The following is a 25,564-nucleotide window of genomic DNA, read 5'->3' on the forward strand; positions in this document are numbered from 1 at the left end:
TGAATGTGTCATATTATGTAAGCCTTCACCAACGAGCAAACTTGATGAGATGAAGCCTCAAGCCTTGGGCATAAGATGGAACGGCATTGTAGGCAGCAGTCAAATTGAGTCATGTTCTGGCTCACAAATCTGATGATTATCGTCAAGAGTCATCGTTTTATCTATACCATATTAAATACCTCCCATGTGATTCGCCATATTCCCAACTCAGATTGCTAGAGTAAGAACATACTCGAGAATCTCATAGCCCAGCTCAATGTACTTCTTTCGTCCTCTAGAGCCAGTCTCCCGGAAACCTTCGGTGTGTATTCCATCGTCAATCCCGTCCAAATACTCGCAAAACAAGTCAATGCCATCCCCAATCAATACCAGCTTTTCCAGTGCACTCATATCAAGGCAACGTTGCAATAAGTCACCATCAACATGCATCATCTCCCGGGCACGCTGGGGTTCGAGCTCTGGATCCAGATCCAAGCCCGGATCGCTGTTCCCCGACGAGTAACTGTTCCGGACAAAGGGGCAAGTCTCCTCGTTCTGGTATGCCAAGTTCTGTATCAACCTGAGGAACCGCCAGAGATCCAGACCTATTAATGAAAATTGGTGTAGTGAACCATCAATAGACACTCCAAGTATGTCTGCCTGGTCCGCTGTGCTAAATAAAGTATTGTATCGTCTTTGGTGGTCAACAGCCGACCAGAAAGGTCGAGTGTGCCCCTTGCGGAATCTCCTGATAGATGTGGGCAAAAGTCCTGTGACGACAACCTCGAACTCTTTATGGCGCTGACTCCATGGGATCCAAACTCCGGCAAACCCTGCTTGTGCCGTGGATATAACATTCACTGGCCACTTGCCTGGCTCTTCTTCGGAGTCTCCCATCTCTATCACATGTCCCGTAAAACGAGTCACTCGGTCACTATGGATAATAGAAGGGTCGCTGTTTTCCGACTCCACGTTCAGGTCAATGACCTGAAGTGAGTGTTGGGCAGTCAAGACGCAGACTTTTGTGCCTTCCACGCGCAGGGTTGTGGCTGGAGAATCCAGCCTGAACTGCTTCATAGGTTTGAGTTTCTTCTCCGCGAGGTCCAGGACTTCCCAGTGAAGAACCTTTCCAACACAGAATAGAAGACCCACATCATCTCCAGCGACTGTGTAAATAGGCTCGGCGAAGCCCTTCTTCTTATATCGTGTCCAGAACTGTAGTTTTCTTGTTGGGCAATCGTCGCTCTCTGGTTTGACCGCTGTCACAGACACGATCATCAGTCGGCCATGTTGAGTGGTCACGATGATGAACGGAAAGAGTTTCCCATCTTTAACATAGGTCCACTCATAGAGGCCAAATATCCTGTCGCCCGGATGTCCTAGGCCGGAAATATAATCACACGGCTGCTTGTCCTTGTTAGCTGCTGTTGCGACATTCGCACCACTTTCGGGATCGATAAAAGAGAGTGTTGGACGATCATCCTTCAAGTGTGCAACCACCAAGACCTTCCAAGTCTGAGAATAGATGACGCGCATCGGGGTTCCGCCAAGAAGAATGCTACGAGGAACAGGTCCAACATGCGGCCAAATATCGACGAGAAGAACTCGTGTCTTAGATAGTAACATCAGGGACATATGACGTTCATATCCAGAAAGGCTATCTTGGAGGCAAAAGGCTGCATGAACGGGGGGTGATGGCATCGACGGTTCGTTCGAGTCAGTTGCCCAAATTCGGGTCTTGGTCTTGAATCTGCTACCATGTGGTGAAAAGTCCGTCATGATGGATAGGCTGTTGTCACAGCAGGCGAAAAAGGCGTGCTTTCCATCAAAGAGGCTAGATGCCGGAAACACGTTGGCTGGTGAAATGCCAATCTGTTCAATCGAAAGTAAGTAATGAGCAATATCATCCCCTGGTATCAGAATCGTCACAAGATGACCGCTCCTCGTGCCCAGCACCAAGATGGTCTTCTCAGCGGTATCATGAATGGATAGCACACTTGTATATGCTTCCATATGCGAGTGACCTTCTTTGTCAGGAGTAACTGCGAGTATTTCAGCACACTCCTTCTTTATAAATAGCCAACATCAGACTTACCAAGGTGTGGCTGAGGGGCGTTGCTGCTAATTTCAAGGCCAGCCAGTGAGTATATAGTCAAGAGTGGTAACCCTTCCGTAACAGAACCTGCAATGATGTAGGTCTGTACTGACGTCTTGAAAAGGCCAATGCAAGTTATCTCTCCTTTGGCATCAATGGTGGTTGAGTGCGTCAAATTCATCTCGTCAACCAGCAAAACATCAAGCTGGGAAGCGCTTGCACCATGTGAAGATATAACCACGATATTATCTGTGCAACACGCATGCTCAGCCAGCAATGGAAAGTTCCCACAGACTTCACCATGATTGTATCGTGAGCTAGACTTCTATTAGCTATTATTGCAGAGCCATAAAGAATGAATTCAGAGCTATCAATACTCGCCTCTGTGTGGGTGCAACAAGACACGTGTAGATCTCGCTGACTTGGATTATCACGGCCTGTTCTGTCTGAAATGCCGAGATTGTTCGCGAGGATGTATCGAATGGGCAGGCATCTGGCGACAGAGCATTCGCATTGCTGAGATCAGCGGGGAAGTGAAGGACATCAGTAGAATGCGGCAGGGACAAAATGCCATAGAAGCTTCGATCTCCTTGAGCCTCAACTGGAAACATCCAGGACTGGCGGACATATTGGTCATGGTCGAACTCAAGGCCGATCCGTGCCTGAATGCCCCATCTCAACTCTGTCAAACTCGACTGCGGCCCACGGCCGGACGTGCAGAAGATGCGATCCGACTTCGGTCTTGGGTTCGATGATACCCTGCGTTTCGTCGAAAGATCTTTCCTCCTGCTATCACTCCTCCAGGAAGGATTGGTATCTGTCGTGACCAAATCGACCACGGGAGACCAATTAGGAATGATGCTGACTTGTTGGGGATCTTTGCGGGGGATAAGCTGCGGAAATCGGATGTTAGCTGAGGCCAAGATACGAAGAGACAATGCGAACCACCTTCCAGATTCCACCAGGACCAGAGTCGCCACCAGTTATCAAAACATCCGAGAAGACATCATAAGCTGTAGTGAAAGCGGTTGTAATATTGGTGCTGATGGTTCCGAGAGTCATAACTGTTGGAACTAGATCTCGGGAATCGATCTCAATATGTGCAATAACGCCATCTTCACGAGCTAGATAAACAACATCCATCTTCTCCAGGTATATGTTGATCCTAAAAGGTCTCGCCCAGGTGGTCCAGAGCGGTTCGGCAGCTCCATGGTGCAACTTAGTCTGTTGAGGGTAGTGTGTTTCCAAGGTATCGAACGACGTCTGCCCTGTGAATGCGTTCTTTACTATGCCAATCGAGTGTTCTGAAACTGCCAAGAAGGCAGTATTGACTTTGAGTGGAATGATCATGAGAGGCATTCGGTGTTCTTTTGGCAGTGGTGTGCCTTTCTCTGACCGAAATACAGCGGTAAGTTCGTCGCCGAGCTCCCAGTCGTAGACGACCATGCGAGACACGTGAGCCTGCTTACTCACTTCACGTCTAACAATTATCAATAGGAGAATGATATGGTAATCGTCTTCGAGTCGTGGATGTAAGAACTCCATTTTGTGTATGACGCCCTGCGTTATCCGAACTCGGATAGACTTGACAGGCCTCAAGCATCCGCAGCCCTCATATTGAGATTTCATGTGGGACAGCGAGTTCAGCTCGTAGACGACGAATCCACCTTCAGCGGATCCAGCAGACATATATCGCGACGAGGGGTCAATGGACAAGTGATACCCCAAGAACTGTAGATTCCTGGGGCTCTCAAACGTGGTAGTTTCAAAGCGCAGTGTCCCATCGAAGCGTTCCTGAATGAAGAGGAAAACGGCGTCACCTGTCTCGAGCATTATGACCAGTAGTTGCGGTGGTAGTACACGCTTTTCTTTGGTCTCTTTGGCCTTTTTGCCTTCTTCGCCTTCTTTACCTTCACTGGCTTCTTTACCTTCGCTGGCTTCTTTACCTTCGCTGGCTTCCTTGGCCTCTTTGGCCTCTTTGGCTTCTTTGGCTTCTTTGGCTTCTTTGGCTTCTTTGGCTTCTTCGGCTTCTTTGGCTTCTTCGGCTTCTTTGCCTTCGCTCGCCTCTGCAACATCTTTCATGGGAACATCAGCACCTTCGGTCTTGGTTGCAGCAGCGGCTGCGCCAGGGATGTCTCTCTTGGGCGGAACCCCCAGAACTATCGCATTTCGGATTCGTGTGCCAAAGTCAGCTTTTCGGATAACCTCATGCACTTGCCCGTCATCGCGGAGTTCGCTGATTTGGACGAAGCGGTCCTGGGCTAGTTAGCGACAACTCAGTATACAAACAAGGGTTTGAGGAGCAACATCGAGTTATGGTCCGATATTTATGGACAAGTAACCCAGGAAAGGTGTAATTCCGTGGCATCTCTAATCACAGTCTAAATGGCCACAGCCGGGGATGATGCCAGCATATGGGGTTTGGATATGAAGGTTGTGGAAGAAACATCAGACTTACGCCAATGAATGCGATATCGTTGTGAGAGAGCGATCGTAGGCAAACTGGGAGGATCCAATGAACGACAGGGCTCTCGATGACCGTCCTAGAGAGTATTCCACACTCAGGTGCCTTGAGACTTGGATTTTCGGCAGCTTTGGCCATGGTGGAAGAAGCTTTCAAAGCATCTTGAAAGTTGACGGTCTGCGTCACCCACTCGCCATCTCTAAGAACGCTGCTCTGAAAAGCCATTCTGTCTGCTTCATGGCATAAGAAACTGAACTATAGGTGGCGGATGATGTCCCAAAGGCGGGAGTGGTGGTTGCAGGAGGCTGTCAATACGATGAAGCGATGGATACCACGCAGGGCATTGGTGACGTTTCAGTGATAGTTAATAGGTCGAGTCGAAGTACAATTAGGTAAGACAGGTCAGATTATCGAGGAAGCAAGTATTAAGCGGACTCAAGCGTCAGGCGTCTCGCTGCTGTAAAATGTTGGTCTGTTGGTGTTGGTGCTGGCGTGGTCCAGTGGAGAATTCGCGCTGGTTTAACGCCAATGTGAGGCCGCCTGATTAACGCCTAATAGCAGTTTCTTGGTTTCGACAATGACGATTCAGTTGCAGAAGGCTGACTGTCATGGAAGAGGGGGTGGACGGTCGATGAACAAGCTTGATCAAAGTCTCAGCCTCTATTAGGCAGCGGGCTAGCTGCGGTATAAGGGATTTTTGTATCTGATAGTTACCTGAAGGTTGGAATCCACGTCGAAGAGATGCCAAGGAGGTTTAAGTGAGCTGGCTTGATCTGCGATACAGTATTTATCGAAAGTGCGGATATTTTCAGCTCGAAAAGATACCAGACAAACAAACAATCGAGGGTGCTAAAGAGACGAGAAAGGCTTGTTTAGGAGGTTTAGAAAAGTGAGTTGTCGGGGTTTGTGTGTGCGTGTGTGTGCTTGGAGACACCGCGGAGATTAGAATGAGGTGTGAGTTGCTCCTAGTAGTAGGGATCGATTATTGATCAGATCAGGGCAGCGTGTTAGACAAAAGCCCTGTTCGTATAGTGATTGTCGTTTCTAGCCAAGGATTGGCGAATCAATCTCGGAGTTTGAATTGGAATGAGAGCCACCATGGGCGTGGATTCGATATAAGAATCAGACTGGTCTGAGAGTAAGACAGGGAGACGGACAGAGAGAGAGACTCGGGTAGTCGGGGCGAGGCGTGTGAGGCTCCACGGGAATCAAAGTTTAAGAAGCGATATGGAAGCCCGAGGTCCACTCCACTTGGCCTGATTGCCCTCCACTTCCTTTTTGCCGTAAGATCTCGAGCGGCGGATAGATTTTTAGCGCCAGTCGGGTCCCTGCAAGACTGTGTAACAAGTGACACAAAAGAATCATGGTCCCCAGCACTAAAAAGGTCAAATTCAAACAATTGCAGTGCATTCTGATGCTTGACGCGCCATGAATCCTTGTTCACCTGCAAGTTGCCTCTAGTGATGATAGTTGGACAACCCGGTTTCACCCTAGGTACCTTGCGTATACCAACCAGGCGAGCAACTTCAAGCAACATCATAAGACTCTGTCCACAGTATCTTACTCAGAATTGCCCTGGAACACCAATTGCCTCCCTGCTAAAGGCCAGGTAGTCCACAGGTAACTCCCATGAAACTGGTGAAAGCTCTAGTACATTGACTGCTTGAGTTGGCAAGGCAGGTAAGATGGTTAGGATGGCTTGGATGGATACGACTGATGCTTGCCTGCCTTGCCTACCTTGGTACCTGCCTGCTTTGGTCTGTACCTTACCTACCTATCGTAGTGTGCCACCAATAGGTACCTGCCTTTAGCTGCTTGGAGCCTCCTCTATTCACTGCGATTGGAAAGAATTTCCCGCCTCAGTACGGAGTAGAGGGCTGCTTCATGATACCCCCACCAGGGGCTTGATAATCCCCCTCTCAGAACCAATCTTGACTACTCCGTACGATTCAGCCAAAGAACAAACCATTCTTGTACATACAGCATTTGTTCAACCCTAGATCCCTGCACATAACGTACCACGTTCGTCAATGATGACGATCTGATACCCGACATCACAGGGAAGAGGCTTTGATCCCAAGAAGCTGTAAAGAACCCTCGAACAATCCTTCTTGATTCGGCCGATCCCTGTTATTTGAATAGGACACCCGCACATTCTTGAGAAAGCATTCTTGAAGCATGACCCTGAAAGTTTGGTATGCAGCAGAATTACAACCCGGTAGTCGGCCACGGCTCATCAGCTCGGTTCTGATGAGCACTCGAGCACTCCAAAACTCAGCAAGAGGCGCCCGAGAACCAGGGGGTCGGTAACTCGAGCGGCTCTTGTTAGGTCAAACGGGTGTCAACCACACCTCATGTGGTTGGCTGTCGACTCACACCAGCTTTTTTGTTGTACTGCGTTGTGTTGCAGTTCGATTCGTAGAGGAAGTCGCTACCCGAATTACGTACTGCGTGTAGGAAATCACGGATAACTAATTTAGGGGATGCACTATCTCGACTATCTTTCTTGTCAGCTTTGTCATTTCCTACCGATCGGCTAGTGAGGAAGCTAGCTCTAGCTGAGCGAGCTTCTTGAGCTGGACTGACCACAGACAACCTACCTAGTCTAGTACATGAGACTTCGCTCCACTTCAGCCAACGGCATATTCACATTCTCATCCATACCGGCTCTTGACGTTTCCGAAACCATTAAATCGTTCAGATTCAGACGAACGATTGTGGGAATTCCAGCAGCCATTAGACCGAGCCTAGACCAGCCAAGTGTCTCAGCTTTCGTCCCTTTACTTTTGTCACCACCATCCTCACACGAGACACAGAGTATGTACGCCCTTCTGCCCTTTTTGTCACACCGACTTGAATTAGCTGCCTAAGGATCAAGTGGGCACGAACTCGGTCACAATGACGCTTGTCCGTCCAGTCAATCGATCAAATGACTTTGTGCTTTTCTTTATTGATGCCGTTCGATATGTAGAGAGGTCTCGGTATTCAGGGACCTTCAAATTTATCTCGAGAACGAGCTATTATTGGGCTTTTGCCATCTCGAAACCAGCCAGTCTCCCTCGTGGCACTCTAGCACCAACCGCAGTTGCTACCCCAATTCGCATATCTCCTATCATGGGGATCATAAAGATTCGTATGCCAAGACGACGCAGTCTGTCGCATATTTCAACCCCTTGGGAAGGAGATCGGCGGCAGAAAGCTTAGAGTTGAAAAGCAAGGCAACACAAGCAATCCTAGGTCTTTTACGGAGTCGTTGCTCAGGAATCAGTCATTAGCTAGCCTGGGGGAGCAAAAAAAAACAGATACCATATGCTCTAAGTGATAAAAATAGTTAGACAAGTCTTGCATAAATTTCATGGTCTTACAGTCTAGCTTATTTTATCGCCGCAGCTAAATGTCCAAAAACTTTCTTGCTCTCCAGCTACCTTAGGCTAAGGTAGGTACTAGGTAGGTACTGTAGTCTAGTAGTCAGTCATTTTCGGCTCTCAAAATACAAACTTAAGCTGTACTAGTGGGACTGATCTGAGCAAGGATTTGTGATCCACTTCATTTGCTCCCCTCGGCACTTCTATCCGTACTCCGGACACTTCGATCATCAACTCCACTCCAGCTAAGGAAAGCACCAAGCTGACAACTACTACAGCAGATGACTCGAGTTTGGGTAGTGGTCTTGAGGCCACCACAGATCGCGCGAGTCAACCTTTGTCTGTAGCTCCAGGAGAAGTTGCTTGTTGGTCCTGGCCCTATAAAATGTGGCTCACAATGTTTTGTAGAATATGACATGTCAGTTGCGCCAAGCCGTTGTCGGAGGCTTCCATGTCCCTTTGGCCATACTCGGGCCAGCTCTAACGTTAACAAGCGAGCGGGTGACTGTCACGTACATATCTTCACTCTGTTAATGATGGCTCTACATGGTAAACAGAAACGATTAGCAAGCTGATTACCAAAGGTACGACCTTGACACAAAAATTGCTATGTCTAAATCGGCAGTTTGTTAGTTGATAATCAGAACTTGCCATTTATTGTCTCAGACAGTCCATGGCCATAACAAAGAAGCATTTACACAAGCGCCAGCATCACCAGATCTGCCATCGGGGAATTAATGTAGATAGATACCAGGTCAAGGGTTGAATAGCAAGGGTAGCCCTCAGGTCAAGCAAGAGTGAAGGGCTGTGGACAACTGCATCCCCAAACTATCAAAACAATCGACCCAATGAGCAGTCCGCTGTGTCATTGCTTGGCCGGGATCGAGGCTGAAGCTTGATGTCTGATTGCGTATGGTCGGTCACAGGGTGTAAGGCGACGTTTGTCAAGGCACGTTGAGGTAAGTTGCGGCCCATGGTGTGTCTTGTGTCTTTGGAGCCTGAACAACCTCGTACGATACAAACACAAAGAAAGGAAATGGTGATGGCAAGTCGTGGCCACACTGCTAAGCCAATAAAAGATTTCAAGCAATAATATAGAATAGAGAAGCAAGTGTGCTAAACGTAAATACGGCTGCTATGTACCAACAACTGAATGGTGGACGTGGGGGCCACTGATCAAGTCTAGGGTCGGGTGGTTGGAGTGGATACATGGCCCCTAGGTACATAGCTCTGTATCAAATCTGAATCAATCAAACCTCAGGCCATCCAAACAGGGATCAACTTTACTGTCCTACCGACCTAAGTAGCAAAGCAACTCTCATACCTCCCGTTATTTATGCTTGCTATAGGTGATCTTCATCCAGCAAGTGACACGAATCACCCACTACAACTCCCTTGCGATACAAACATAATCGGCAACAAAGACAGCAGAAGAGTCATAAACTTGACCAATAGACTTTTCAGGAGATAGCAAGGGAGCAAGAACCAGTTGTTTTGTTCCTGAGCTGGTTGGTTCCCTCACCCTTGGTCATGGCAAGACCCTGCACCTAATACTATCTTACCTTCTCATCGATTCGCTTCATCGCATCCTCATTTCAATTTGCTTTTTTCTGTCTATCGAGCCAGTCATGGATGGTCCGAGGGATAGCGATAATAAATCGCCCTTGTCCTTCAGTCGCACCAGCAGCAATGCCAATATCAATGCCAACACCAGCATAGAGATATCTCAGGAACCGGACATGCTCTCTCATACTAAAGCTGCAGATATCATCGAAGCATGCAAATGGAGAGACATTGGCCGTCTCCGGTCACTTGCTGAAGCTCATGGTGGATTCCTGTCGGATGCATTGCGAAGACAAGCATGTTCGTTGTTACCGTCCGTGTGTACACCCCGTTTCATTGACTGACACCATCTCACAGGGCCCATCTTACTAGGCCTCGATGCTTCCTCTGACGAAAAAGATGATCCTGATCTTGCATTGGCTCAAGAAGATTCCAACGCATGGAAGCGATTACCCCGCCATAGAGACGAGGATCAGGTCCAGCTCGATGTCAATCGCTCGTTCATCTACTACCCAGACAGTATTTCTCAATCCCTCCTTACGTCCAAGACATCGTGAGAGCTAATGCAGTGCCAGACCAATCCGACGCAGAGTTGAGTCTCCGCAAGTCAGAACTCTCATCCCTCATCACCGAGGTCCTACGTCGTTACCCTTATCTGTGCTACTTCCAGGGCTATCACGACATTTCCCAGGTTCTACTGCTGGTGCTGGCACCAGCATGGAGAGCTCGTGTTCTCGCGCGCCTGTCCGTCCTGAGGATACGGGACTTTATGTTGCCCAGTTTTGGGCCAACAACTGCTCAACTCCGTCTTCTGCCGGACATTCTCCATGCTGCCGATCCCAAGCTCCGACGGCATCTTGCAGATGTTGAACCCTTCTATGCTTTAGCGGGAACCCTGACCATGTATGCCCACAACATCGAGACCTATCAAGACATCGCCAGATTGTTCGACGTCTTCCTCGCCCGTGAGCCTGTATTTACAGTCTACGTGTTTGCGCAGATCATTCTTGACCGTCGAAATGAGATCTTTGAGATAGATGAGCCCGATATGCTGCATGTCATTTTGGGCAAGGTCCCAACAAAAATGGATCTGGACGAGCTTATCATAAAATCAGCCGCCCTCTTTGGGCAGCATCCTCCTGAGACTCTCAGCTACTGGCGACACATCTCTAATTTCAGTGCTCTAAAGACAGCCCGAGATATCGAAACCTGTGCGAAACAGACCATGGAAGAGGGCTCAGAGCTTTTCGAGAAGCAGGTCAATGAACTTCATTGGCAAGAAATGCGGGATCGCATCAAGTTGGCCCTCTGGCGTTACCGCCGCCCAGTCAAAACCGTTGGTATGGCTCTTGTTGTGGGAGCTCTGGCTTTCTACCTTCGCCGCAATCCAATACTCGTCCATCGCATTGCCTCAATCTTCTCTCGATAGACACCAAAGTCCCCACTCACAAGATAATTTCTCAGGTATATTGCTCAAGGTAGGCATATTTGTTGTAAAAGTCGGCAGATAGAATGATTTACCTCACGCTAGAATGGCATAGATAACACTTCGTTTGTTCAAAGCTCTGTTTAGAAACAAGACCCACAGATAACCTTCACCGAGACGCCATGCAAAGAAATATACACGTCGTTACACCCAAGGGAAGACATGAGAATGCACTAATTTCCCGTGAATTACCCTTCCTGCGTCCCAACAATTTTATATCCAGATGAGACACTTTTCTAGGACGTCTCTTGGTACTGAGTCTTCAGTTCTTCAAAATGCTCCTGCTGCTCATCAGCAAGCTTGCCGCTCGCATCGCTGATAATGGTGAGGATAAGTGAGTAGTTGTTATAAAAGAAGCGCCCACTCTTACGTTTGTCACCGAAGAGCTCAGCATGGCGAGTAAGAAAGGTCTCCACCTCGGAGCGCAAGCGGCGCAGGCTGGACACAACAGGTTCATCATCACCAGCATCAGTGCTGAGCGCTAATAAGCCGTGCAACAGCTGCCCGAAACGCTGGGTCACAACATGCGGCGCCGCAGACAGTTTAGCAGCTTCGGCGCGGCTCGGTTTGGCAGGCACAGCATTGCTGAGGTGGCGCACAGAATCGCAGTGACGATCCATTATGACCTGAAGACGGGGCCACAGGAGCATGGTCGTCGCATTGATGTAGCCATCCACAGCAGGTACCTTTCGGCGCTGGAGCTCAAAAGCAAAATGCTGATTCAACCGGATACAAAGGAGCAGGCCGAGCGCATCGTATGTATCCCCTATCAGAGTTCTAGAAAGGGCTCTACCGAGTTCGAAGGTAGCCTCGAAGACATAGTTGAAGTTCTTTGAAATCTGGCTGTAGGACAATGCAGGAGAGAAAAATGTGGCCATGAACGTATATTCTGCCGTGGCATTGTCAATAAGTGCCAGGTTGAAGTTGCGGAAGGGTACTTCGAGGTAGTGAGTTGTTTGGTCTTCTTCGGCGAGATATGAGGAGAGTGCCGTTTGGTTGTTGGTTTTCAGGAGATCAATGCGCCGGCCAAGATTGAACGCATCATGAGGGGGGCCTGGTGCCCTGTTGCTCGAAAGAACAGTAGCCTTGCGGGTCGCATCTTCGTGGCCAAGAGTGTCGTTTTTGTCTAATATGTGAAGCTTGATCTTTCCGAGAGCCTTCTCATACCGGGAAAACTGATTAAGGTAGTACCATCGCATAGTGTTCATGTATGCGAGGGCGATCTCATTTGCGAGAGTCGGATGATGTTTGTGTAGGAATGTGTAAAGATCTTTGTATCGAAGGAAACTTTGTTGCTGAATGATCTGGGCATTGATATGCGGTGATCGCAGTGCTTTGATCTGAGCCACGATGAAGTCTCGTATGCGCTCGATTGCCTAGGGAGTTAGTCGAGGTTCTGACAGTAGCGTAGCAGAGTGCACATACCTTGAAAGTGAGCTTGTCAAGAATCGGTTCGAGATCCTTTGCTGCATTACTAGTTTGAGTTTCAGACTTCTTTTTGAATAGGGTCGACCTGCGATCCAGTTCGGCGAGCATCTTGGCCCACGTCTCATCGATGTGCCCTTCAGAGATCTTGGAGATAACTTCAGGCGGTAAGCTTAGCTCTTCTACCAGAGGCACCAGTGCCTTCTCAACTTGTTTCCGATTTTCCAATCTCCTATTCAAGGCTGTCGATCGGGTTTGCAAAGATTCGATGTCTGCAGACACCATGGCAAGGTCATTACGGAAGTTGGCGAGGTTGATCTCAACTGAATTGAGTACATCGTCACATGCTTCTATCGACCGGTGAAGATCTTCGAGTTTGGTTCTATCATTCTCGCCTGTGATATGTTAATTGTAGGGTCAAAAGGGTATATGTTGCGATAAACGGACTCTCTTCTGCCGTTTTTGGCTTGCGGTTGCTGGCTGTGGTTGTATCAGGAGGTCCGGACGTGGCAAGCTCCTTTAATGACAATCCCCCAAATACAGCCTCGAAGTTGATATCGTCCTCATTAATGGCAGTTTTCTTATCGGCTTGTTCGCGGTCACTCGAAAAGTCTGCTAGTAAAGTCTCTAGCACCTCCAAAGGATCAGGTCCCGTGTCTATTGTTGAGGCCTGCCTCAGGTTGGAGCCATTAGGCCTTCGCGAAGACGAAAGGAGTGAGGAGGTGGAATCATTGGAAACGAGTGATAGCGAGGAGCCTCGTGGAGAAAACCCAGGGCGCTGAGATGTGACATATGGGCTCAGAGTGCTCGAAGTCCTTTTAGGATATGCTCTGCTACCGGGTTGAGGCGTGGAGGGTCCAGGACTGCTAGCCGGGCCTCCCGCCAGTCGGTCGAGCCACATGCCGGGAGAGTAGGACAGGCAGGATTCGGTATATGAAGATTAATTCGCGGATTCGAGAGTCGTAGGCAATATCATGGTAATAGTTGTCGAAGTCGAATGCGTTGGTGGATAACAAATATCAAGCTATCAGTGAAGCTAAGCTGGGCGCGAAAGGGTCAGCTTGGCCAGCTTGCAACGCGAGGCTGTTAGACGGCCATGGAATTGAAGGTGTCGAGTGAAAGCTGATTGGACATTACGATCTGGGGACTTCAACTCCAGCCTTGTGTGGCTGTGTGGGGCTCTTTTTCAAAGACACTCTGACACTGAATCTTGGCTAGCCGAGTCTACCTGGTGGGGTTAAATGCAAACTCACTCGACCACATCGAAACTACAATCGCCTTGAGGAGAAGCATAAGAAAATGCACTAGAGGACTACAAAAACATTGTAGTCTGGTGATTCGTCCTTAAGGTTAGCATAACGGACCAGGGCCTACATATTTGGCTCCCAGGTCCCATATTTTCAAATCGGAAATCGGCCTCAACAGGAGATGGTCTGGCTCGTCTTAGGCTCAAAGCGTCACAGAAGAGCAAACAGTGGAAGAATGCTGATGCATAGGTACCTACGCTGTAGGGACAAGGTAGCCATCGGTCTGCCGACAATAAAAGTGATTGCTTTCATTGTGTGATCGATGTCCATCCATGCCTTGCTCCATGCTTGCAAGAGTTGCTTGCATTTCACCAGGACCTTTTTGCTGAGACACGCAGGTCTTGGGCACCAATGGCCACTCAGGTTTGGGAGGGGAACCTGGAAGCAAGCCCCCGAAATAAAAACATAGATCGATTGCTCCCCGCGTGAGCAGTTGCATTTCAGCCATTGTGTCCTGAGGTTAGCATCAATGACCGACCCCCTGCAGGCTTTGACACCTTGACGCAGTGATATCTTTGGGAACCTGTGTGTCAAACTGCTTCTTGAAATGCCTAGAATGATCTCGTGACCTTCAGACCACCTCGCTTTGGGTTCTTTCGTTGGCAGAGGCTGGAAGTTCAGTCCGAAATTGAATATTCGACCCAGACTAAAAATGGTATTCTGGCATGTGAATGGTCAGAGCAGTGTTTACTCTGTCTTATTGGACCCGCCACTTCGAGCTTTGCTTGAGATGACCGATCGTCAAGGCGATAACCTAAAGCTGCCATCAATTAACACTTCCTGGTGGCTTCCCGCTCCACCCCGCTCAGTTTTTTTTAGGTACCTTAGTTTTCTTTTTTTGCTGCAGTGAAGCAGATGTCCTCGAGGCCCTGTAAGCAATAACCCCTCCACTGGTATGGCACAATACCTTACAGTTCTGGGAGAGGAGGGGTCGAGTAGGTACAGTACCTACCGTAGCTCACGAGCGAGGGGCAATGTCGAGGGTCCATCTCGTTGGACCGGGCCCCCCTCTGGGCCTCTGGAAAGAAGGACAAAGGCTGGAACGCCTTGGAGTGGTTACAGGCTTCACGAGAGCTAAAACCGCCTGTGCTCTTATTAATTTCTACCTGTGCCAGCTGGGCAAGCTGGTCTACCATATCCACCGGCAGCGTCCGTCCATCCACAGGACCTAAGTAAAAACTACAGCCTGAAAATAGTGTCCACTGCTTCGCCCATTTACACCAATCAAAGACTTGAGAAAAAAAACTTGTCGAGGGCCTCGCACCTTTTTCTTTGCCCCCTCCATCTCTTTTTTCCGAGTTTGGCCCTCTCCTCCTTCTTCTCTTCTCCATCCCACTACTAAGCACCACTCTCAGCTTTTTTTCCCTCCTCTCCTCCTCAACCTCACTCCTTTCTCCTCAAAGAACTCGACTTCTTGTCAATACCGTCAAAATGGCCGCCCCCAACGATGCTGAGGTGAGTTTACTTGCTCCTGCTGCTGCCTCTGTCGAGTCCCAGGCGCACGCGCCCACGAAATCTGCCCTTGCGCCCATTTTCGCCTGGAGATTGACACCCCGCATTGTGACCTATGCCCCACGATACAATACTGCCATTTGAATTATTGAATCGAGCTTCACAAGCCATTAAAATAGCCATCACCATCATATTATGTTCATATCTATCAAGAATTTTGCTAATTGCTCCTTTTCACCTGGTACAGCATGAGATGACCTTCGATTCGGCCGATGCCGGTGCCTCTCTTACCTACCCTATGCAGTGCTCTGCTCTGCGTAAGAACGGTTTCGTCGTGATCAAGAACCGCCCTTGCAAGATCGTCGACATGTCCACCTCCAAGACCGGAAAGCACGGTCACGCCAAGGTCCATCTCGTTGCTACCGACATCTTCACCGGCAAGAAGTACGAGGATCTTTCTCCCTCTACTCACAACATGGACGTCCCCAACGTCTCTCGTCGCGAGTACCAGCTGGTGTGTGAACCCTTGCCCCGCTCCACAGAGGAACAACCCCTCTCCTCAGAAGAGCAGACCCCCGGTCATTTCCGCCACCAGCTCAACTAACATGCATTCAAGCTCGACATCTCCGACGACGGTTTCCTCTCTCTCATGACCGATGACGGTGACACCAAGGACGATGTTCCTCTTCCCGACAACGAGGTTGGCCAGAAGATCACCAAGCTCTTCAAGGAGGAGGAGAAGGACACCAGTAAGTTGCTTTTGTAGTCTTTATTCGACGAATTGCCTAACCATGCATCTCAGACGTTATCGTTCTCACCTCCATGGGCGAGGAGTGCGCTATGGAAGCCAAGGAGGCCCCCAACCAGGGTTAGATCGCCTAACCTTTGATCCGCACCCTCTTTTAAATGGCACTTAGCCTCTGAGCTCCGCATTGAAAGATGATCTGGGCTGGGGATTTTTGTTTTGATGAATGTTTGGCGCATCAATACTCATGGGCCATGGATTGGGCATTGCGCAGAAGGACTCTATCTGGACAGGATTGCCTGCCAGTTATGATATACGGCAATTCTGAGCACCCGAGCCTCGGGCTCACAAAATGTTTTCCTTTGTTCCTAGCTCACACGCTGCACATGCCATCATGTCACGATACGTAGCGGCAATTTTATGAAGAAAAAAATGGGAGAGCTTTGGAGTTGATTAAGACTTATTGGCATTGAGTGACGTGAATTCTGTCAAGTCCTTGGGCACCGCGGTAACATTTGCTTAATATGAATGCATTGCGTAGGACGAGACAGTAAGGTATTGTTGTATGGACGAACATATGTTTGGACCTATAGTACAAACGTGCATTTATTGTTACACGACCCAGAAACCGCAACCCTGTGAGTTTTAGTAAAAGATAATTCAATTTCAATGACTATACGGCTAGAATTGTGCATACAATGCTCATGATTTTGCTCGCTACAAAGTGCACCACAGGATCCGACACACACACTTGGGCAAAGTACCTACAGATATATTTTTAGCTCCAACCACTTTTTTTTAGACCATCGCAAACCCATAAGAACGGAGCTTGCAGGCTAGTAGCAAAGACAACAACGGAAGCAAATACGAAATGCCATAATCAGTGCGGATCATGGATGAGAGGCGAGATCTTCGCAAGTTTCCCCGTGGGGAGAGATGTCCAGAATGTGGTGCTCGAAGATGGTATTTGGAGAATGGTCTTCGCTTCTGCTCCAACGGACATCAGGTTGAGGTGTGTCTTACATTACACCCTCGAAGACTCTGGACTGAAAATCATATTAGGGATTCATTCAATTTGACATTGGTGATGATGTCGATGCTGGTCAGCTTGGTAAAAAGACAAAGAAAGACAAAGAGGTCAAGGAAAAAGAGCTGCGCCATCTCACAGGGCAAGCAGGCAAGAATCTGTTTCTCGAATGTCTACAACTAGTGCTGAGGCAGCAGCTCCTTTGGCTCGTTCAGATCAAAGGCCATCGAGAAGAGCTTGAGACTGTCGTGCGCGATCTGTGGGATCTTCGTATTCGAGGCTCTGGGACTCTCCTGGCTGAGGAGGAAACACAACAAACGGGCGATGGCCTTGCGACATTCAGCTCGCAGCCTACAGGCACAGAAAAAGATGATACGCCAAAGACTCAGAGCACAAGAGCTCGTAGCTGGAATCCAGAGGACAACCCAGATTGGCCTGTGCCGAGAATGATTGAAACCCTGGCCTTGTGCTATCTTGGATGCTTGTTGCTCAGGATACCTACCACGATTGGGGAGCTTTGCGCCTGGGCCAATTCTAGACGAATTCCTTATAAACGATCAGTAAGTCAGCCTTGAAGAGTCTATCATCTCAGCTAACATGTATCAGTACTACGATCTTCCCGAAGAAATGCAAGATCGACTGCCATCTGCTTATACTAGGGCCCTCAAATTACCCCTGCGCTCATCTCTCAGAGGCATCGACATGCACAATGCTGTGCTAGATCTCGCTCTCTCATATCATCACAACTATGGAATGATATTCCCCGCTATCAGTGATACACCAACCATTGTGCACTTTGTCAGGCAACTCACTTTACCAGGTAAGTGCTCTCAAGACGCTTACCCCTCCTGTATTGACTGACTGTTCTAGTGGAAACGCTCATCACAGCAAGAAGCATACTATCGGTGATGAATTTCTCTTTTCAGTTGCCCATGGAGCAGTCACGGCGATTTCATATAGACTATCCCGAGATCTTGCTCATGTCAGCTATTGTGGTTGCAGCAAAGCTGTGCTTTCCTTTAGGACAACACGCCCCTTTTCTTCGTGCCGCTAGCACAGAGCAGAGTGTCAAATTCGACTGGATAACATGGCTCAAAGGCGCCCAAGAATTAATAGAAGCATCTCAAACACCTGGGAAGGAGCCCAGCTTCGATCAAGCTACCGCTGACCAAGTTACTTCAATGACGACAGAAGAGCTTGACCAGTACTTTGCTCATATTGCGAGCACAATCGACAGGAAGAGTGAGTTCATCTCAGTGCATCAAAGCAATACTAATAATAAAAGATGATTCGGAAATCACCAGGTTCTTCCCATCAGAGAAAGCTCCTCCTCCAGAGGCTCCTACAAGAGAAAGCACTGAACAAGATAATGACCACAAGATGCGGAAGATCCTTGGTCAAGCAATTACAGTAAAGTGGGAAGAGAGATCAGAACAAAACGGAGAAACACTGGCAGAACCAAGTTATGAAGCGTTCCGTTCGGTCGAGGACCTTACAGAGACAGCGCAAGCATTGTACAAAGCTGCTGGTAAGTTATCACGCCTTTTTCATATAATCTCTCGAGCTAATCAGTCGTCAAGGTCACATATCAGGCCTTTCGCTTGATGAAATAGTGCAAGCAGTTTACATGTTGGAGCAGAAGATGATCTCATGGCAATTGAAGAGACGCCGAGAAGAAGGGCAAGAAGAGGAAGTTGTATGATTATATCAATAACATGGCCGATAATGAATGGTACCATATATGACTTACATCTAATACCCTTAAGCTTCTACGTAAATCAGGGCATGATATCATGGGTAAGGTACCTTATGTAAAGTGTCGGATCCACTCCCCCCCTTCGCCTCACAGGAAACGTTTCTGGTGGGCAGGAGCTAGCACGTGATCAGTTCCAACCTTAGGGCTTTCCTTCCTTTTTGAACTTGTTCGCCCCACCAATATTGCGCGCAGAACGAAGCCCGGCTTTCCAATCCTCACATCGTCACGTCACAAAAATCAGTAAAGAGTAAGTATACCCCCAACTATAGTCGCAAATAACTTCAATAGGCGTAAATACTGACTCTCCATGTAGTGCAGATGTAAGCTCGAGCCCACCGATTGCGAAAAATCGACCAAAATAGCCTCTTTTCGTTGCGTACTAACAGAACCGCCCAGTTTCGTGAAGACCCTGACGGGCAAGACCATCACCCTCGAGGTCGAGTCCTCGGACACCATCGACAATGTCAAGTCCAAGATCCAGGACAAGGAGGGCATCCCCCCTGACCAACAGCGACTGATCTTCGCTGGTAAGCAGCTCGAGGATGGCCGAACTCTCTCCGACTACAACATCCAGAAGGTGCGTGTTGGGATTTGACATGCGGTTGCGGTTGCATTCGCAGGAAGATTATTGGGAAATGCTGGGAACATAAACTTACGCCTTGCGCAGGAGTCCACCCTTCACCTCGTCCTCCGTCTCCGTGGTGGTATCATTGAGCCCTCGCTCAAGGCCCTTGCCTCCAAGTTCAACTGCGACAAGATGATCTGCCGCAAGTGCTACGTATGTCGACCCTGCCGTCCGCACCGCACCGGATTCTAACAAGCATTAACAGGCTCGTCTCCCTCCCCGTGCCACCAACTGCCGCAAGCGCAAGTGTGGACACACCAACCAGCTCCGACCCAAGAAGAAGCTCAAATAAACGATTACTCCATGGATGTGGCGTCTGGGATTTGGCATTTGGGGGTCGATGGCAAGGACAGAGGAGAGCTTCTTTTCTTTTGTTCATACGAGGCTGGTTGTTTTTACATTAGCATGTGCAGCTCAGGCAATACATTCTAGATGATGCCCATATTGACGATGTGCCGTGCCGCGAGGTGTTCCGGCCAGACCCCTTCAAAAGAAATAAAAGCATTCACGCTTCGAGATGGTTATGTGCATGGAAATGAGTGACTGAGCAATCTTGGGGTCAGCTATGATGTTAGCGATACGAGTCTTAGCTTGCAAGGCTCCCGAAAATTGATTCTCAACCTACAAAGCATTCCTCTGTTAACTTTGCCATGTAAATGCAACGCTTCTCCGATTCACTAAATATCCATTGCGATGGCTTACAGGGTTGTTTCGCATCCACTGATAATCCTCCCTGAGCTCGAATCTCGATAAGACTAAAGCCGACAATCATGAAGTGCCGGTTAATCCTCGGTTCTGTGCTTGACACGGTGCGCGTGCTCCTGAATTACGACAACTGCCAAACTGTCCCAATTAGAAGCTGACAGCGACCAGTAGGAGCACCTCAACTTTACTCTCCCTTGTGACTTTGTCACTGCTGTTCATTTTCACCAAACACATTCATCAACTGCAAACGAGCCGTTCTTTTTGTCCTTTCAAAGCTATATTCAGATAGCTACCTACACAACTTCACCATGTCTGGTTCCGGTTACGACGCCGTCGTCGATGTTGACGATGAGGTATGTCATGGCCCCTCTAGCTAGCTATCCTTACGAGCTCAAAGCTGCGATATCCAACATCTTGACACTGTATCTCCTTGACTAAACTGATATGATGCTCAGGGCGACCTCGGACATACCGATCTTCAAGAAGACCTCGAGTTCCATACGTCCAACTTCAATGATACAAACCCCAACACCCGCAAACCTCCCTCCAGCGGCGGTGGTCTTCCTCCACCTGCAACGGCCTCGACCGGCTCCGGCTCATCCAAGCGCTTCCTGTGGAGCATGAACTTTTATGCGCAATTCTTCGATGTCGACACTTCAGCTGTTCTGTCCCGGTGCTGGGCTGCTCTGTTTCCCAGGGCCAACTTCCTCGACGTTCTTGAGGGCAACCCTGATCTTTACGGACCCTTCTGGATCGCCACGACGGTCATTTTGATCCTTTTCCTGGGCGGCACTATCAGCCAGTATATGTCAGATACGGGCAAGGGGCCATTCCTCTATGACTTCAAGCTGCTAAGTGGTATGTCTCATGTGATATTGGCTGAGAGTTACGCACTAACATGACAAACAGGCGCCGCTGGCCTCATCTATGGCTATACTCTCTTCATTCCTATGGCTCTCTTCCTCGCCCTCCGTTACTTCGGCAGCGAATCTGCCAATCTCCTCGAGTGTTGGGCTTTGTACGGCTACTCCAACCTGATCTGGGTCCCCGTTGCCCTTATCAGCTCGTCACCTATCTCCATACTCAACTGGGTCTTTGTCGGTGTTGGTTTCGGAATCTCGGTTGCGTTCTTGCTGCGAAACCTTTACCCCGTGCTCAGCGCCACAGATCGCCAGGTCAGCAAGGTCCTGCTTGTCGTTGTGGTACTGCTACACGCGGGTCTGGCTCTTGCGATCAAGATCCTTTTCTTTGCTCACGGTAGCCCCGTGGCCAGCAAACCGGACGACGGTAAAGATAGCCGCATGTTCTAGGAGGTGGTGGGCAAATGGATTAGAACCATGAGATAGAAGTAAGGAAATGAATGACGCATAAAGAGAATGTGTATTCCTAGGCCTCAATTGCAGTTAAGGTATAGCCAAAAGGAGTCTCTGGGGAAGCAGATCTTTGGGAATTGTTTGTACAATAAGTTAGAAGGCGCTTTCATTTGACCAATCATTCTGGCAATAAATGTCTGCCTTTCAGCAAGCTCTGTCTGTTCAAAACCGTTTCTTAACCTTCTCAACTGGTCCTTTCTGGGCCTCCCAATCCAGCCAGCTGCCTGCATAGTCGCCGATCTTGTCCCAGCCAGCAGAATGAGCCAGTTGCGCAGCCGCCCTCGCACGCACTCCTGCTTTGCAATAAAACACAAGCTCCTTGTTCTTTGCTGGTCTCTGGAAGCCGTACATGTCCTCAAAATCCTCTTCAGAAATATGGAAGCTCTGGGCTGCCGATGTGATAGGAATGTTGATCGCACCGGGGATCTTGCCTGTCTCGAAAAGCTCGACTGGTTCTCGGACGTCTGTTGCGCTTGTCAACTCGCTTTCCCATCATGCGTAGAGGTGAACGTACCGATGAGGACAACATTGCCCGGGTCAGATTTCTCAACATGGTTCTTTATATCTTCAAAGCTCCATGGTTTGGGGTCCGGTGGCGCATTGTCATCTATCGATTTTGTTTTGGATTGCGCGTTGGTAGCATAGCTTCTACTAGATGGAAAGGGCGCAAAAGCTCGGAGTGGTAGCGAGGGGCTTATCGAGCGTGCTGCAATTGTAAAGATTGGTCGCGCAGGTCGGATGGCAACGGATGCGCGCGAGGCCGACGAGAAGAGAGCGCGACGGGACGCCATTCTTTATTAGGGTAGAGACGTTTACTCCCTGGAAAATATCGAGAGGGGAAATGTGAATTGAGGTTCAAGATGGCGAATCATGGACTATACCAAGCTAAGGTGACTGACTAAGAAGCTGGGGCCAGGGTGATGCAAGACACGATCAAATGAATGCCATGATGTTACGGATACAGAAGTAATGAATAAACAGACGCTTCGTAATCACCACTAACTAAGAAAATCAGCCGATAATGAAAAATCAACAAGACGCGGCCTTACTATTCGAACCTTCAAAGTGATGGCTGTTACATCAAAACTAACTTTTAACACGCATATAGGATGGCCATCATGAATCCCTCTCATGCTGACCTAAGTCGTAGCCATCAAGTCACTTCACTCAACTCGGTCATCTGATATGTTTTGGAAATCTTTTGCTATTCGCTGTCCAAATGCCACTTCCAATCATGGCAATCATCTCTATGACCTTGCGGTCCCAAATGCCCTCGGGCAGCCAACTATATACACCGAGAATAGGTATTAAAACTGTTATCCATCATAATTGTCCTTTCCATCCACATTGGGCTGTTTTGCCGGCTCTTCAAGCTTCATCTCCTCCAGAGAAGTTTCCTGTAGCTTATCATACGCCAACAGTTGATCTCTTGTTTTATCTTCATTGGAAGCTTAAGCCATTCACAGCCATCTTCCTTGATCATTCTTTCGGCCTCCCTCATCAGACACACTTGGGCTGCAACCGCACTGCCCTGTGCATCAGGGATGCCCGAATCGTGCCAAACGGTCTGTATTTGACCTTGTGTCGACCAAATTCTTCCGTACCGTTTACCACTTCCTCTCCTCAAAGGTGAGGGGGCAGTCGTCCTATTTCAAAGTCAGTCATTATTGCATTGTATTGCCCTGTAACGAGTACGTACCATTGGGAAAATGGTGGCAAAGACCTTGATCTCCTCAGACTTAGGGGTTGCGTGGTGCTTCCAGTCAAGCATGACTGAAGCCTTTCCGATCATGAGAGCCAGGTTCAGCTGAGCGTACACCTGTCCAAGGCAGTAGTGAGGTCCGGTACCAAAAACTAAGTAGTTCTTGGAACCCTTCTCCTCAGCATCGCCGCTGTAGTATCGTTCGGGGTCGAAGTGGCTAGGGTTGTCATAGACTTCAGGATCGTGGAGAGCCATGAAAGTGGTGGGGATCAACATTGAGCCTATTGAGGATTCGAATCAGTATAACGGCGATCAGAAATGCAATTGGAAGTTTCTAAACTTACCCTTGGGAACGGTGTAATTCTCGGTCAGGGGGAAGGCCTTCTTGGTGACGTAGGGAACCATGATGACAGGAGGGCGCCATCGAAGAAGCTCTCGGACAACAGCGCGGGTGTAGGTAAGAGATTCGAGCTGATCCATGGTGATAGGCGCGTTAGGGTCACCGTTGCGGACCTTGATGTTCTCCTCTCTGACACGGTCGAGGACATCGGGTCGCTGGGCGGTGACCTGGAAGAGCCAAGTAGCGGCGCTGCTGGTGGCATCCTGAGAAGCGAAGAGGAAGGTGAAGATGGTCTGAGAGATTTCGTAATCGTTGAACATGCGGAGAAGAGGAGCGGGCTTCTCGATGGTGTGTCCCTCCCCCTTCTCCTCGGCCTCACGCCAGCGCTCAGACTGGATCATTGACAAAACCCAGGCGTCCATGATGCAAGTGACTTCACCACCAGCGGCCATGCGAACCTTGCTCTTGGCGGCACACTTAGAAAATTCGGCCAAAACCATATCAGCGGCCTTCTTGCCATACCAAGACTTGGTATAAGGAAGGATAACGGGGAGGTTGACAAGCTCGAGAGCAGCAGTGATGAGATAGTAATCCTCGGCGATCTTGGTGACAGCCTCGTCGGAGATGTAGTGACCAACAAAGGTGCGGCAAGAGACAGCGCACATGACCTCGCGGAACTCGTGCATGAAAGGGACAGGCTTGCCGCCGGCATCCTTAGTCATCTTGAGGAAATGCTTGAAGTAAGTGTTGTAAGCCTCCTCCTGGCCAGGCAGGTAGCTCTCCAGGGCCTTGCGGGTGAAGAGACCGTTGAGACCCTTGCGGAAATCAACGTGAGCCTTTCCGTCGAGGAACACCCAGTTGTCGTGTCCAAGAAGCTTAGGAGCAACGTCGACAACAGTGGGCTTGACATAGGCGGGTGAGTTAAAGACCTTGCGAGCCATGTCACGAGTGGAAGCAATAACGACGAACCTAGCAACTCAATGTCAATATGGCCGTTCCGCCATGTTGAATCGCTCGTTCAGTACTTACTTGTGGAAGATAGAAACACAGCTCAGGGGACCGCTGCTCCACTTAGCATGATAACCGTCGAATCGAGGATCCATAGAGTCGAGGAATGGGCCGATGAAGGGAAGTTTCATAGCCGGGCCCTCAATGGGACCTTTCCTGATGATGTAGGCAACTGTTTGGGAGCTCTGGTTAGCAATGCGCCTTGGGTTACCCGGTGACTGAATAACATACTCTGATCATACGCAACGCAAAGAGCGATGAAAGTGAACACCCAAGTCCAGACGCCGGCATTCGAAACAGCTTCGATAACATATTCGACCTGAGGAGGAAGAGCGACATTGGCGTATTTGGTGCCGGCCAGAACGGACGAGAAGCCGCTGGACGTAGCGTTGACGGCCTCCATTTTGTTGAGGGTGGTGATATGTGACGGCAAGGAATCGAATCAGTCCAGTCGTTGGGATGAACCGCGCCGCAAGTCGAGTTGGAGCTCACAATCAAGCGAGATTATTGTGTCTGGTTGTTGAGTCTCTCACAACCAGTGGTACGTACTCCTTGCGACTGAGGAGCAGGATGAGGATGAAGGGGAGGAAAGGGATAGAGAAGGAAGGTAGGGGAGAGGAGGAAGTAAAGTAGGAGAAGTGGAGGTGGTGTTTCTTTCCAGATACAGGAGGTAGGTACCTTCGCAAGGTTAGTAATTGCTCAGTCTTCCCGTCTGCGCCGTTGGCTGTGGAAGGTGCAGGCGCCTCCCGTCAACCAAAGTCCGTTCCGCGAAATCAGTGCTTGGCTTGTCACTTACAGGGAATGCAGTGGGCAGAGAAAAAAAATAAAAAGAGGGGCCCTGGGGTCTCAAGGTCAAGGGACGAGCAGGACAAGGACAAGGAACAGGGTGTGAACGATTAACGGGAGCGAAATCGCTAAGGGCGGAGATTTAAAGAGATGAAAGTGAAAGATACACTGCTAGACCATATCTGCATTGAACAAGCCAATGGCTGGCAAGACTGTTAGCAACTGCTTTCTGATTATCATAATCTGCTTTTTGTTCCTATTGCAAGCTTTGTTATGGCATTGTCCCCCAAAAAGATGTTGTTGACCAGGGCGTGAGAGGAGAGACAGATTAGATGCGAGGTGGAGTTGCAGCGTGGTTGAC

At 49.1% G+C, this 25,564-nt stretch overlaps 8 protein-coding genes across 8 annotated transcripts; 4 read left to right on the forward strand and 4 right to left on the reverse strand.

Annotated features, from left to right (window-relative positions):
* Positions 1 to 207: 207 nt before the first annotated feature.
* Positions 208 to 4,763, reverse strand: J7337_010698 (uncharacterized protein; the record flags this gene model as incomplete). The annotated part of the gene is made up of 5 exons (XM_044828273.1): positions 208 to 2,021; positions 2,075 to 2,289; positions 2,480 to 2,967; positions 3,020 to 4,330; positions 4,533 to 4,763. The coding sequence occupies 5 exons, from the start codon at positions 4,761 to 4,763 to the stop codon at positions 208 to 210; spliced, it is 4,059 nt and encodes a 1,352-aa protein (XP_044676827.1).
* A 4,768-nt stretch (positions 4,764 to 9,531) lies between these two features.
* On the forward strand, positions 9,532 to 10,895 carry J7337_010699 (uncharacterized protein; the record flags this gene model as incomplete). Its single annotated transcript, XM_044828274.1, has 3 exons — positions 9,532 to 9,766; positions 9,824 to 9,985; positions 10,042 to 10,895. The coding sequence occupies 3 exons, from the start codon at positions 9,532 to 9,534 to the stop codon at positions 10,893 to 10,895; spliced, it is 1,251 nt and encodes a 416-aa protein (XP_044676828.1).
* Positions 10,896 to 11,188: 293 nt separating this feature from the next.
* Positions 11,189 to 13,278, reverse strand: J7337_010700 (uncharacterized protein; the record flags this gene model as incomplete). Its single annotated transcript, XM_044828275.1, has 3 exons — positions 11,189 to 12,328; positions 12,378 to 12,772; positions 12,825 to 13,278. The coding sequence occupies 3 exons, from the start codon at positions 13,276 to 13,278 to the stop codon at positions 11,189 to 11,191; spliced, it is 1,989 nt and encodes a 662-aa protein (XP_044676829.1).
* Positions 13,279 to 15,115: 1,837 nt separating this feature from the next.
* ANB1 (translation initiation factor eIF5A) lies at positions 15,116 to 16,009 on the forward strand (the record flags this gene model as incomplete). Its single annotated transcript, XM_044828276.1, has 4 exons — positions 15,116 to 15,139; positions 15,384 to 15,650; positions 15,753 to 15,885; positions 15,939 to 16,009. 4 exons carry the CDS (start codon positions 15,116 to 15,118, stop codon positions 16,007 to 16,009), a joined length of 495 nt encoding a protein of 164 aa, XP_044676830.1.
* A 764-nt stretch (positions 16,010 to 16,773) lies between these two features.
* On the forward strand, positions 16,774 to 18,610 carry J7337_010702 (uncharacterized protein; the record flags this gene model as incomplete). The annotated part of the gene is made up of 6 exons (XM_044828277.1): positions 16,774 to 16,893; positions 16,944 to 17,468; positions 17,515 to 17,728; positions 17,869 to 18,150; positions 18,194 to 18,436; positions 18,531 to 18,610. 6 exons carry the CDS (start codon positions 16,774 to 16,776, stop codon positions 18,608 to 18,610), a joined length of 1,464 nt encoding a protein of 487 aa, XP_044676831.1.
* A 1,692-nt stretch (positions 18,611 to 20,302) lies between these two features.
* Positions 20,303 to 21,304, forward strand: J7337_010703 (uncharacterized protein; the record flags this gene model as incomplete). The annotated part of the gene is made up of 3 exons (XM_044828278.1): positions 20,303 to 20,347; positions 20,450 to 20,852; positions 20,904 to 21,304. 3 exons carry the CDS (start codon positions 20,303 to 20,305, stop codon positions 21,302 to 21,304), a joined length of 849 nt encoding a protein of 282 aa, XP_044676832.1.
* Positions 21,305 to 21,529: 225 nt separating this feature from the next.
* Positions 21,530 to 22,158, reverse strand: J7337_010704 (uncharacterized protein; the record flags this gene model as incomplete). The annotated part of the gene is made up of 2 exons (XM_044828279.1): positions 21,530 to 21,831; positions 21,882 to 22,158. 2 exons carry the CDS (start codon positions 22,156 to 22,158, stop codon positions 21,530 to 21,532), a joined length of 579 nt encoding a protein of 192 aa, XP_044676833.1.
* Positions 22,159 to 22,974: 816 nt separating this feature from the next.
* On the reverse strand, positions 22,975 to 24,820 carry J7337_010705 (uncharacterized protein; the record flags this gene model as incomplete). Its single annotated transcript, XM_044828280.1, has 5 exons — positions 22,975 to 23,013; positions 23,067 to 23,350; positions 23,414 to 24,378; positions 24,439 to 24,589; positions 24,649 to 24,820. 5 exons carry the CDS (start codon positions 24,818 to 24,820, stop codon positions 22,975 to 22,977), a joined length of 1,611 nt encoding a protein of 536 aa, XP_044676834.1.
* Between the last annotated feature and the right edge of the window lie 744 nt (positions 24,821 to 25,564).

This window comes from Fusarium musae, chromosome 8, assembly GCF_019915245.1.
Source record: "Fusarium musae strain F31 chromosome 8, whole genome shotgun sequence".
NCBI classification, from domain to species: domain Eukaryota; kingdom Fungi; phylum Ascomycota; class Sordariomycetes; order Hypocreales; family Nectriaceae; genus Fusarium; species Fusarium musae.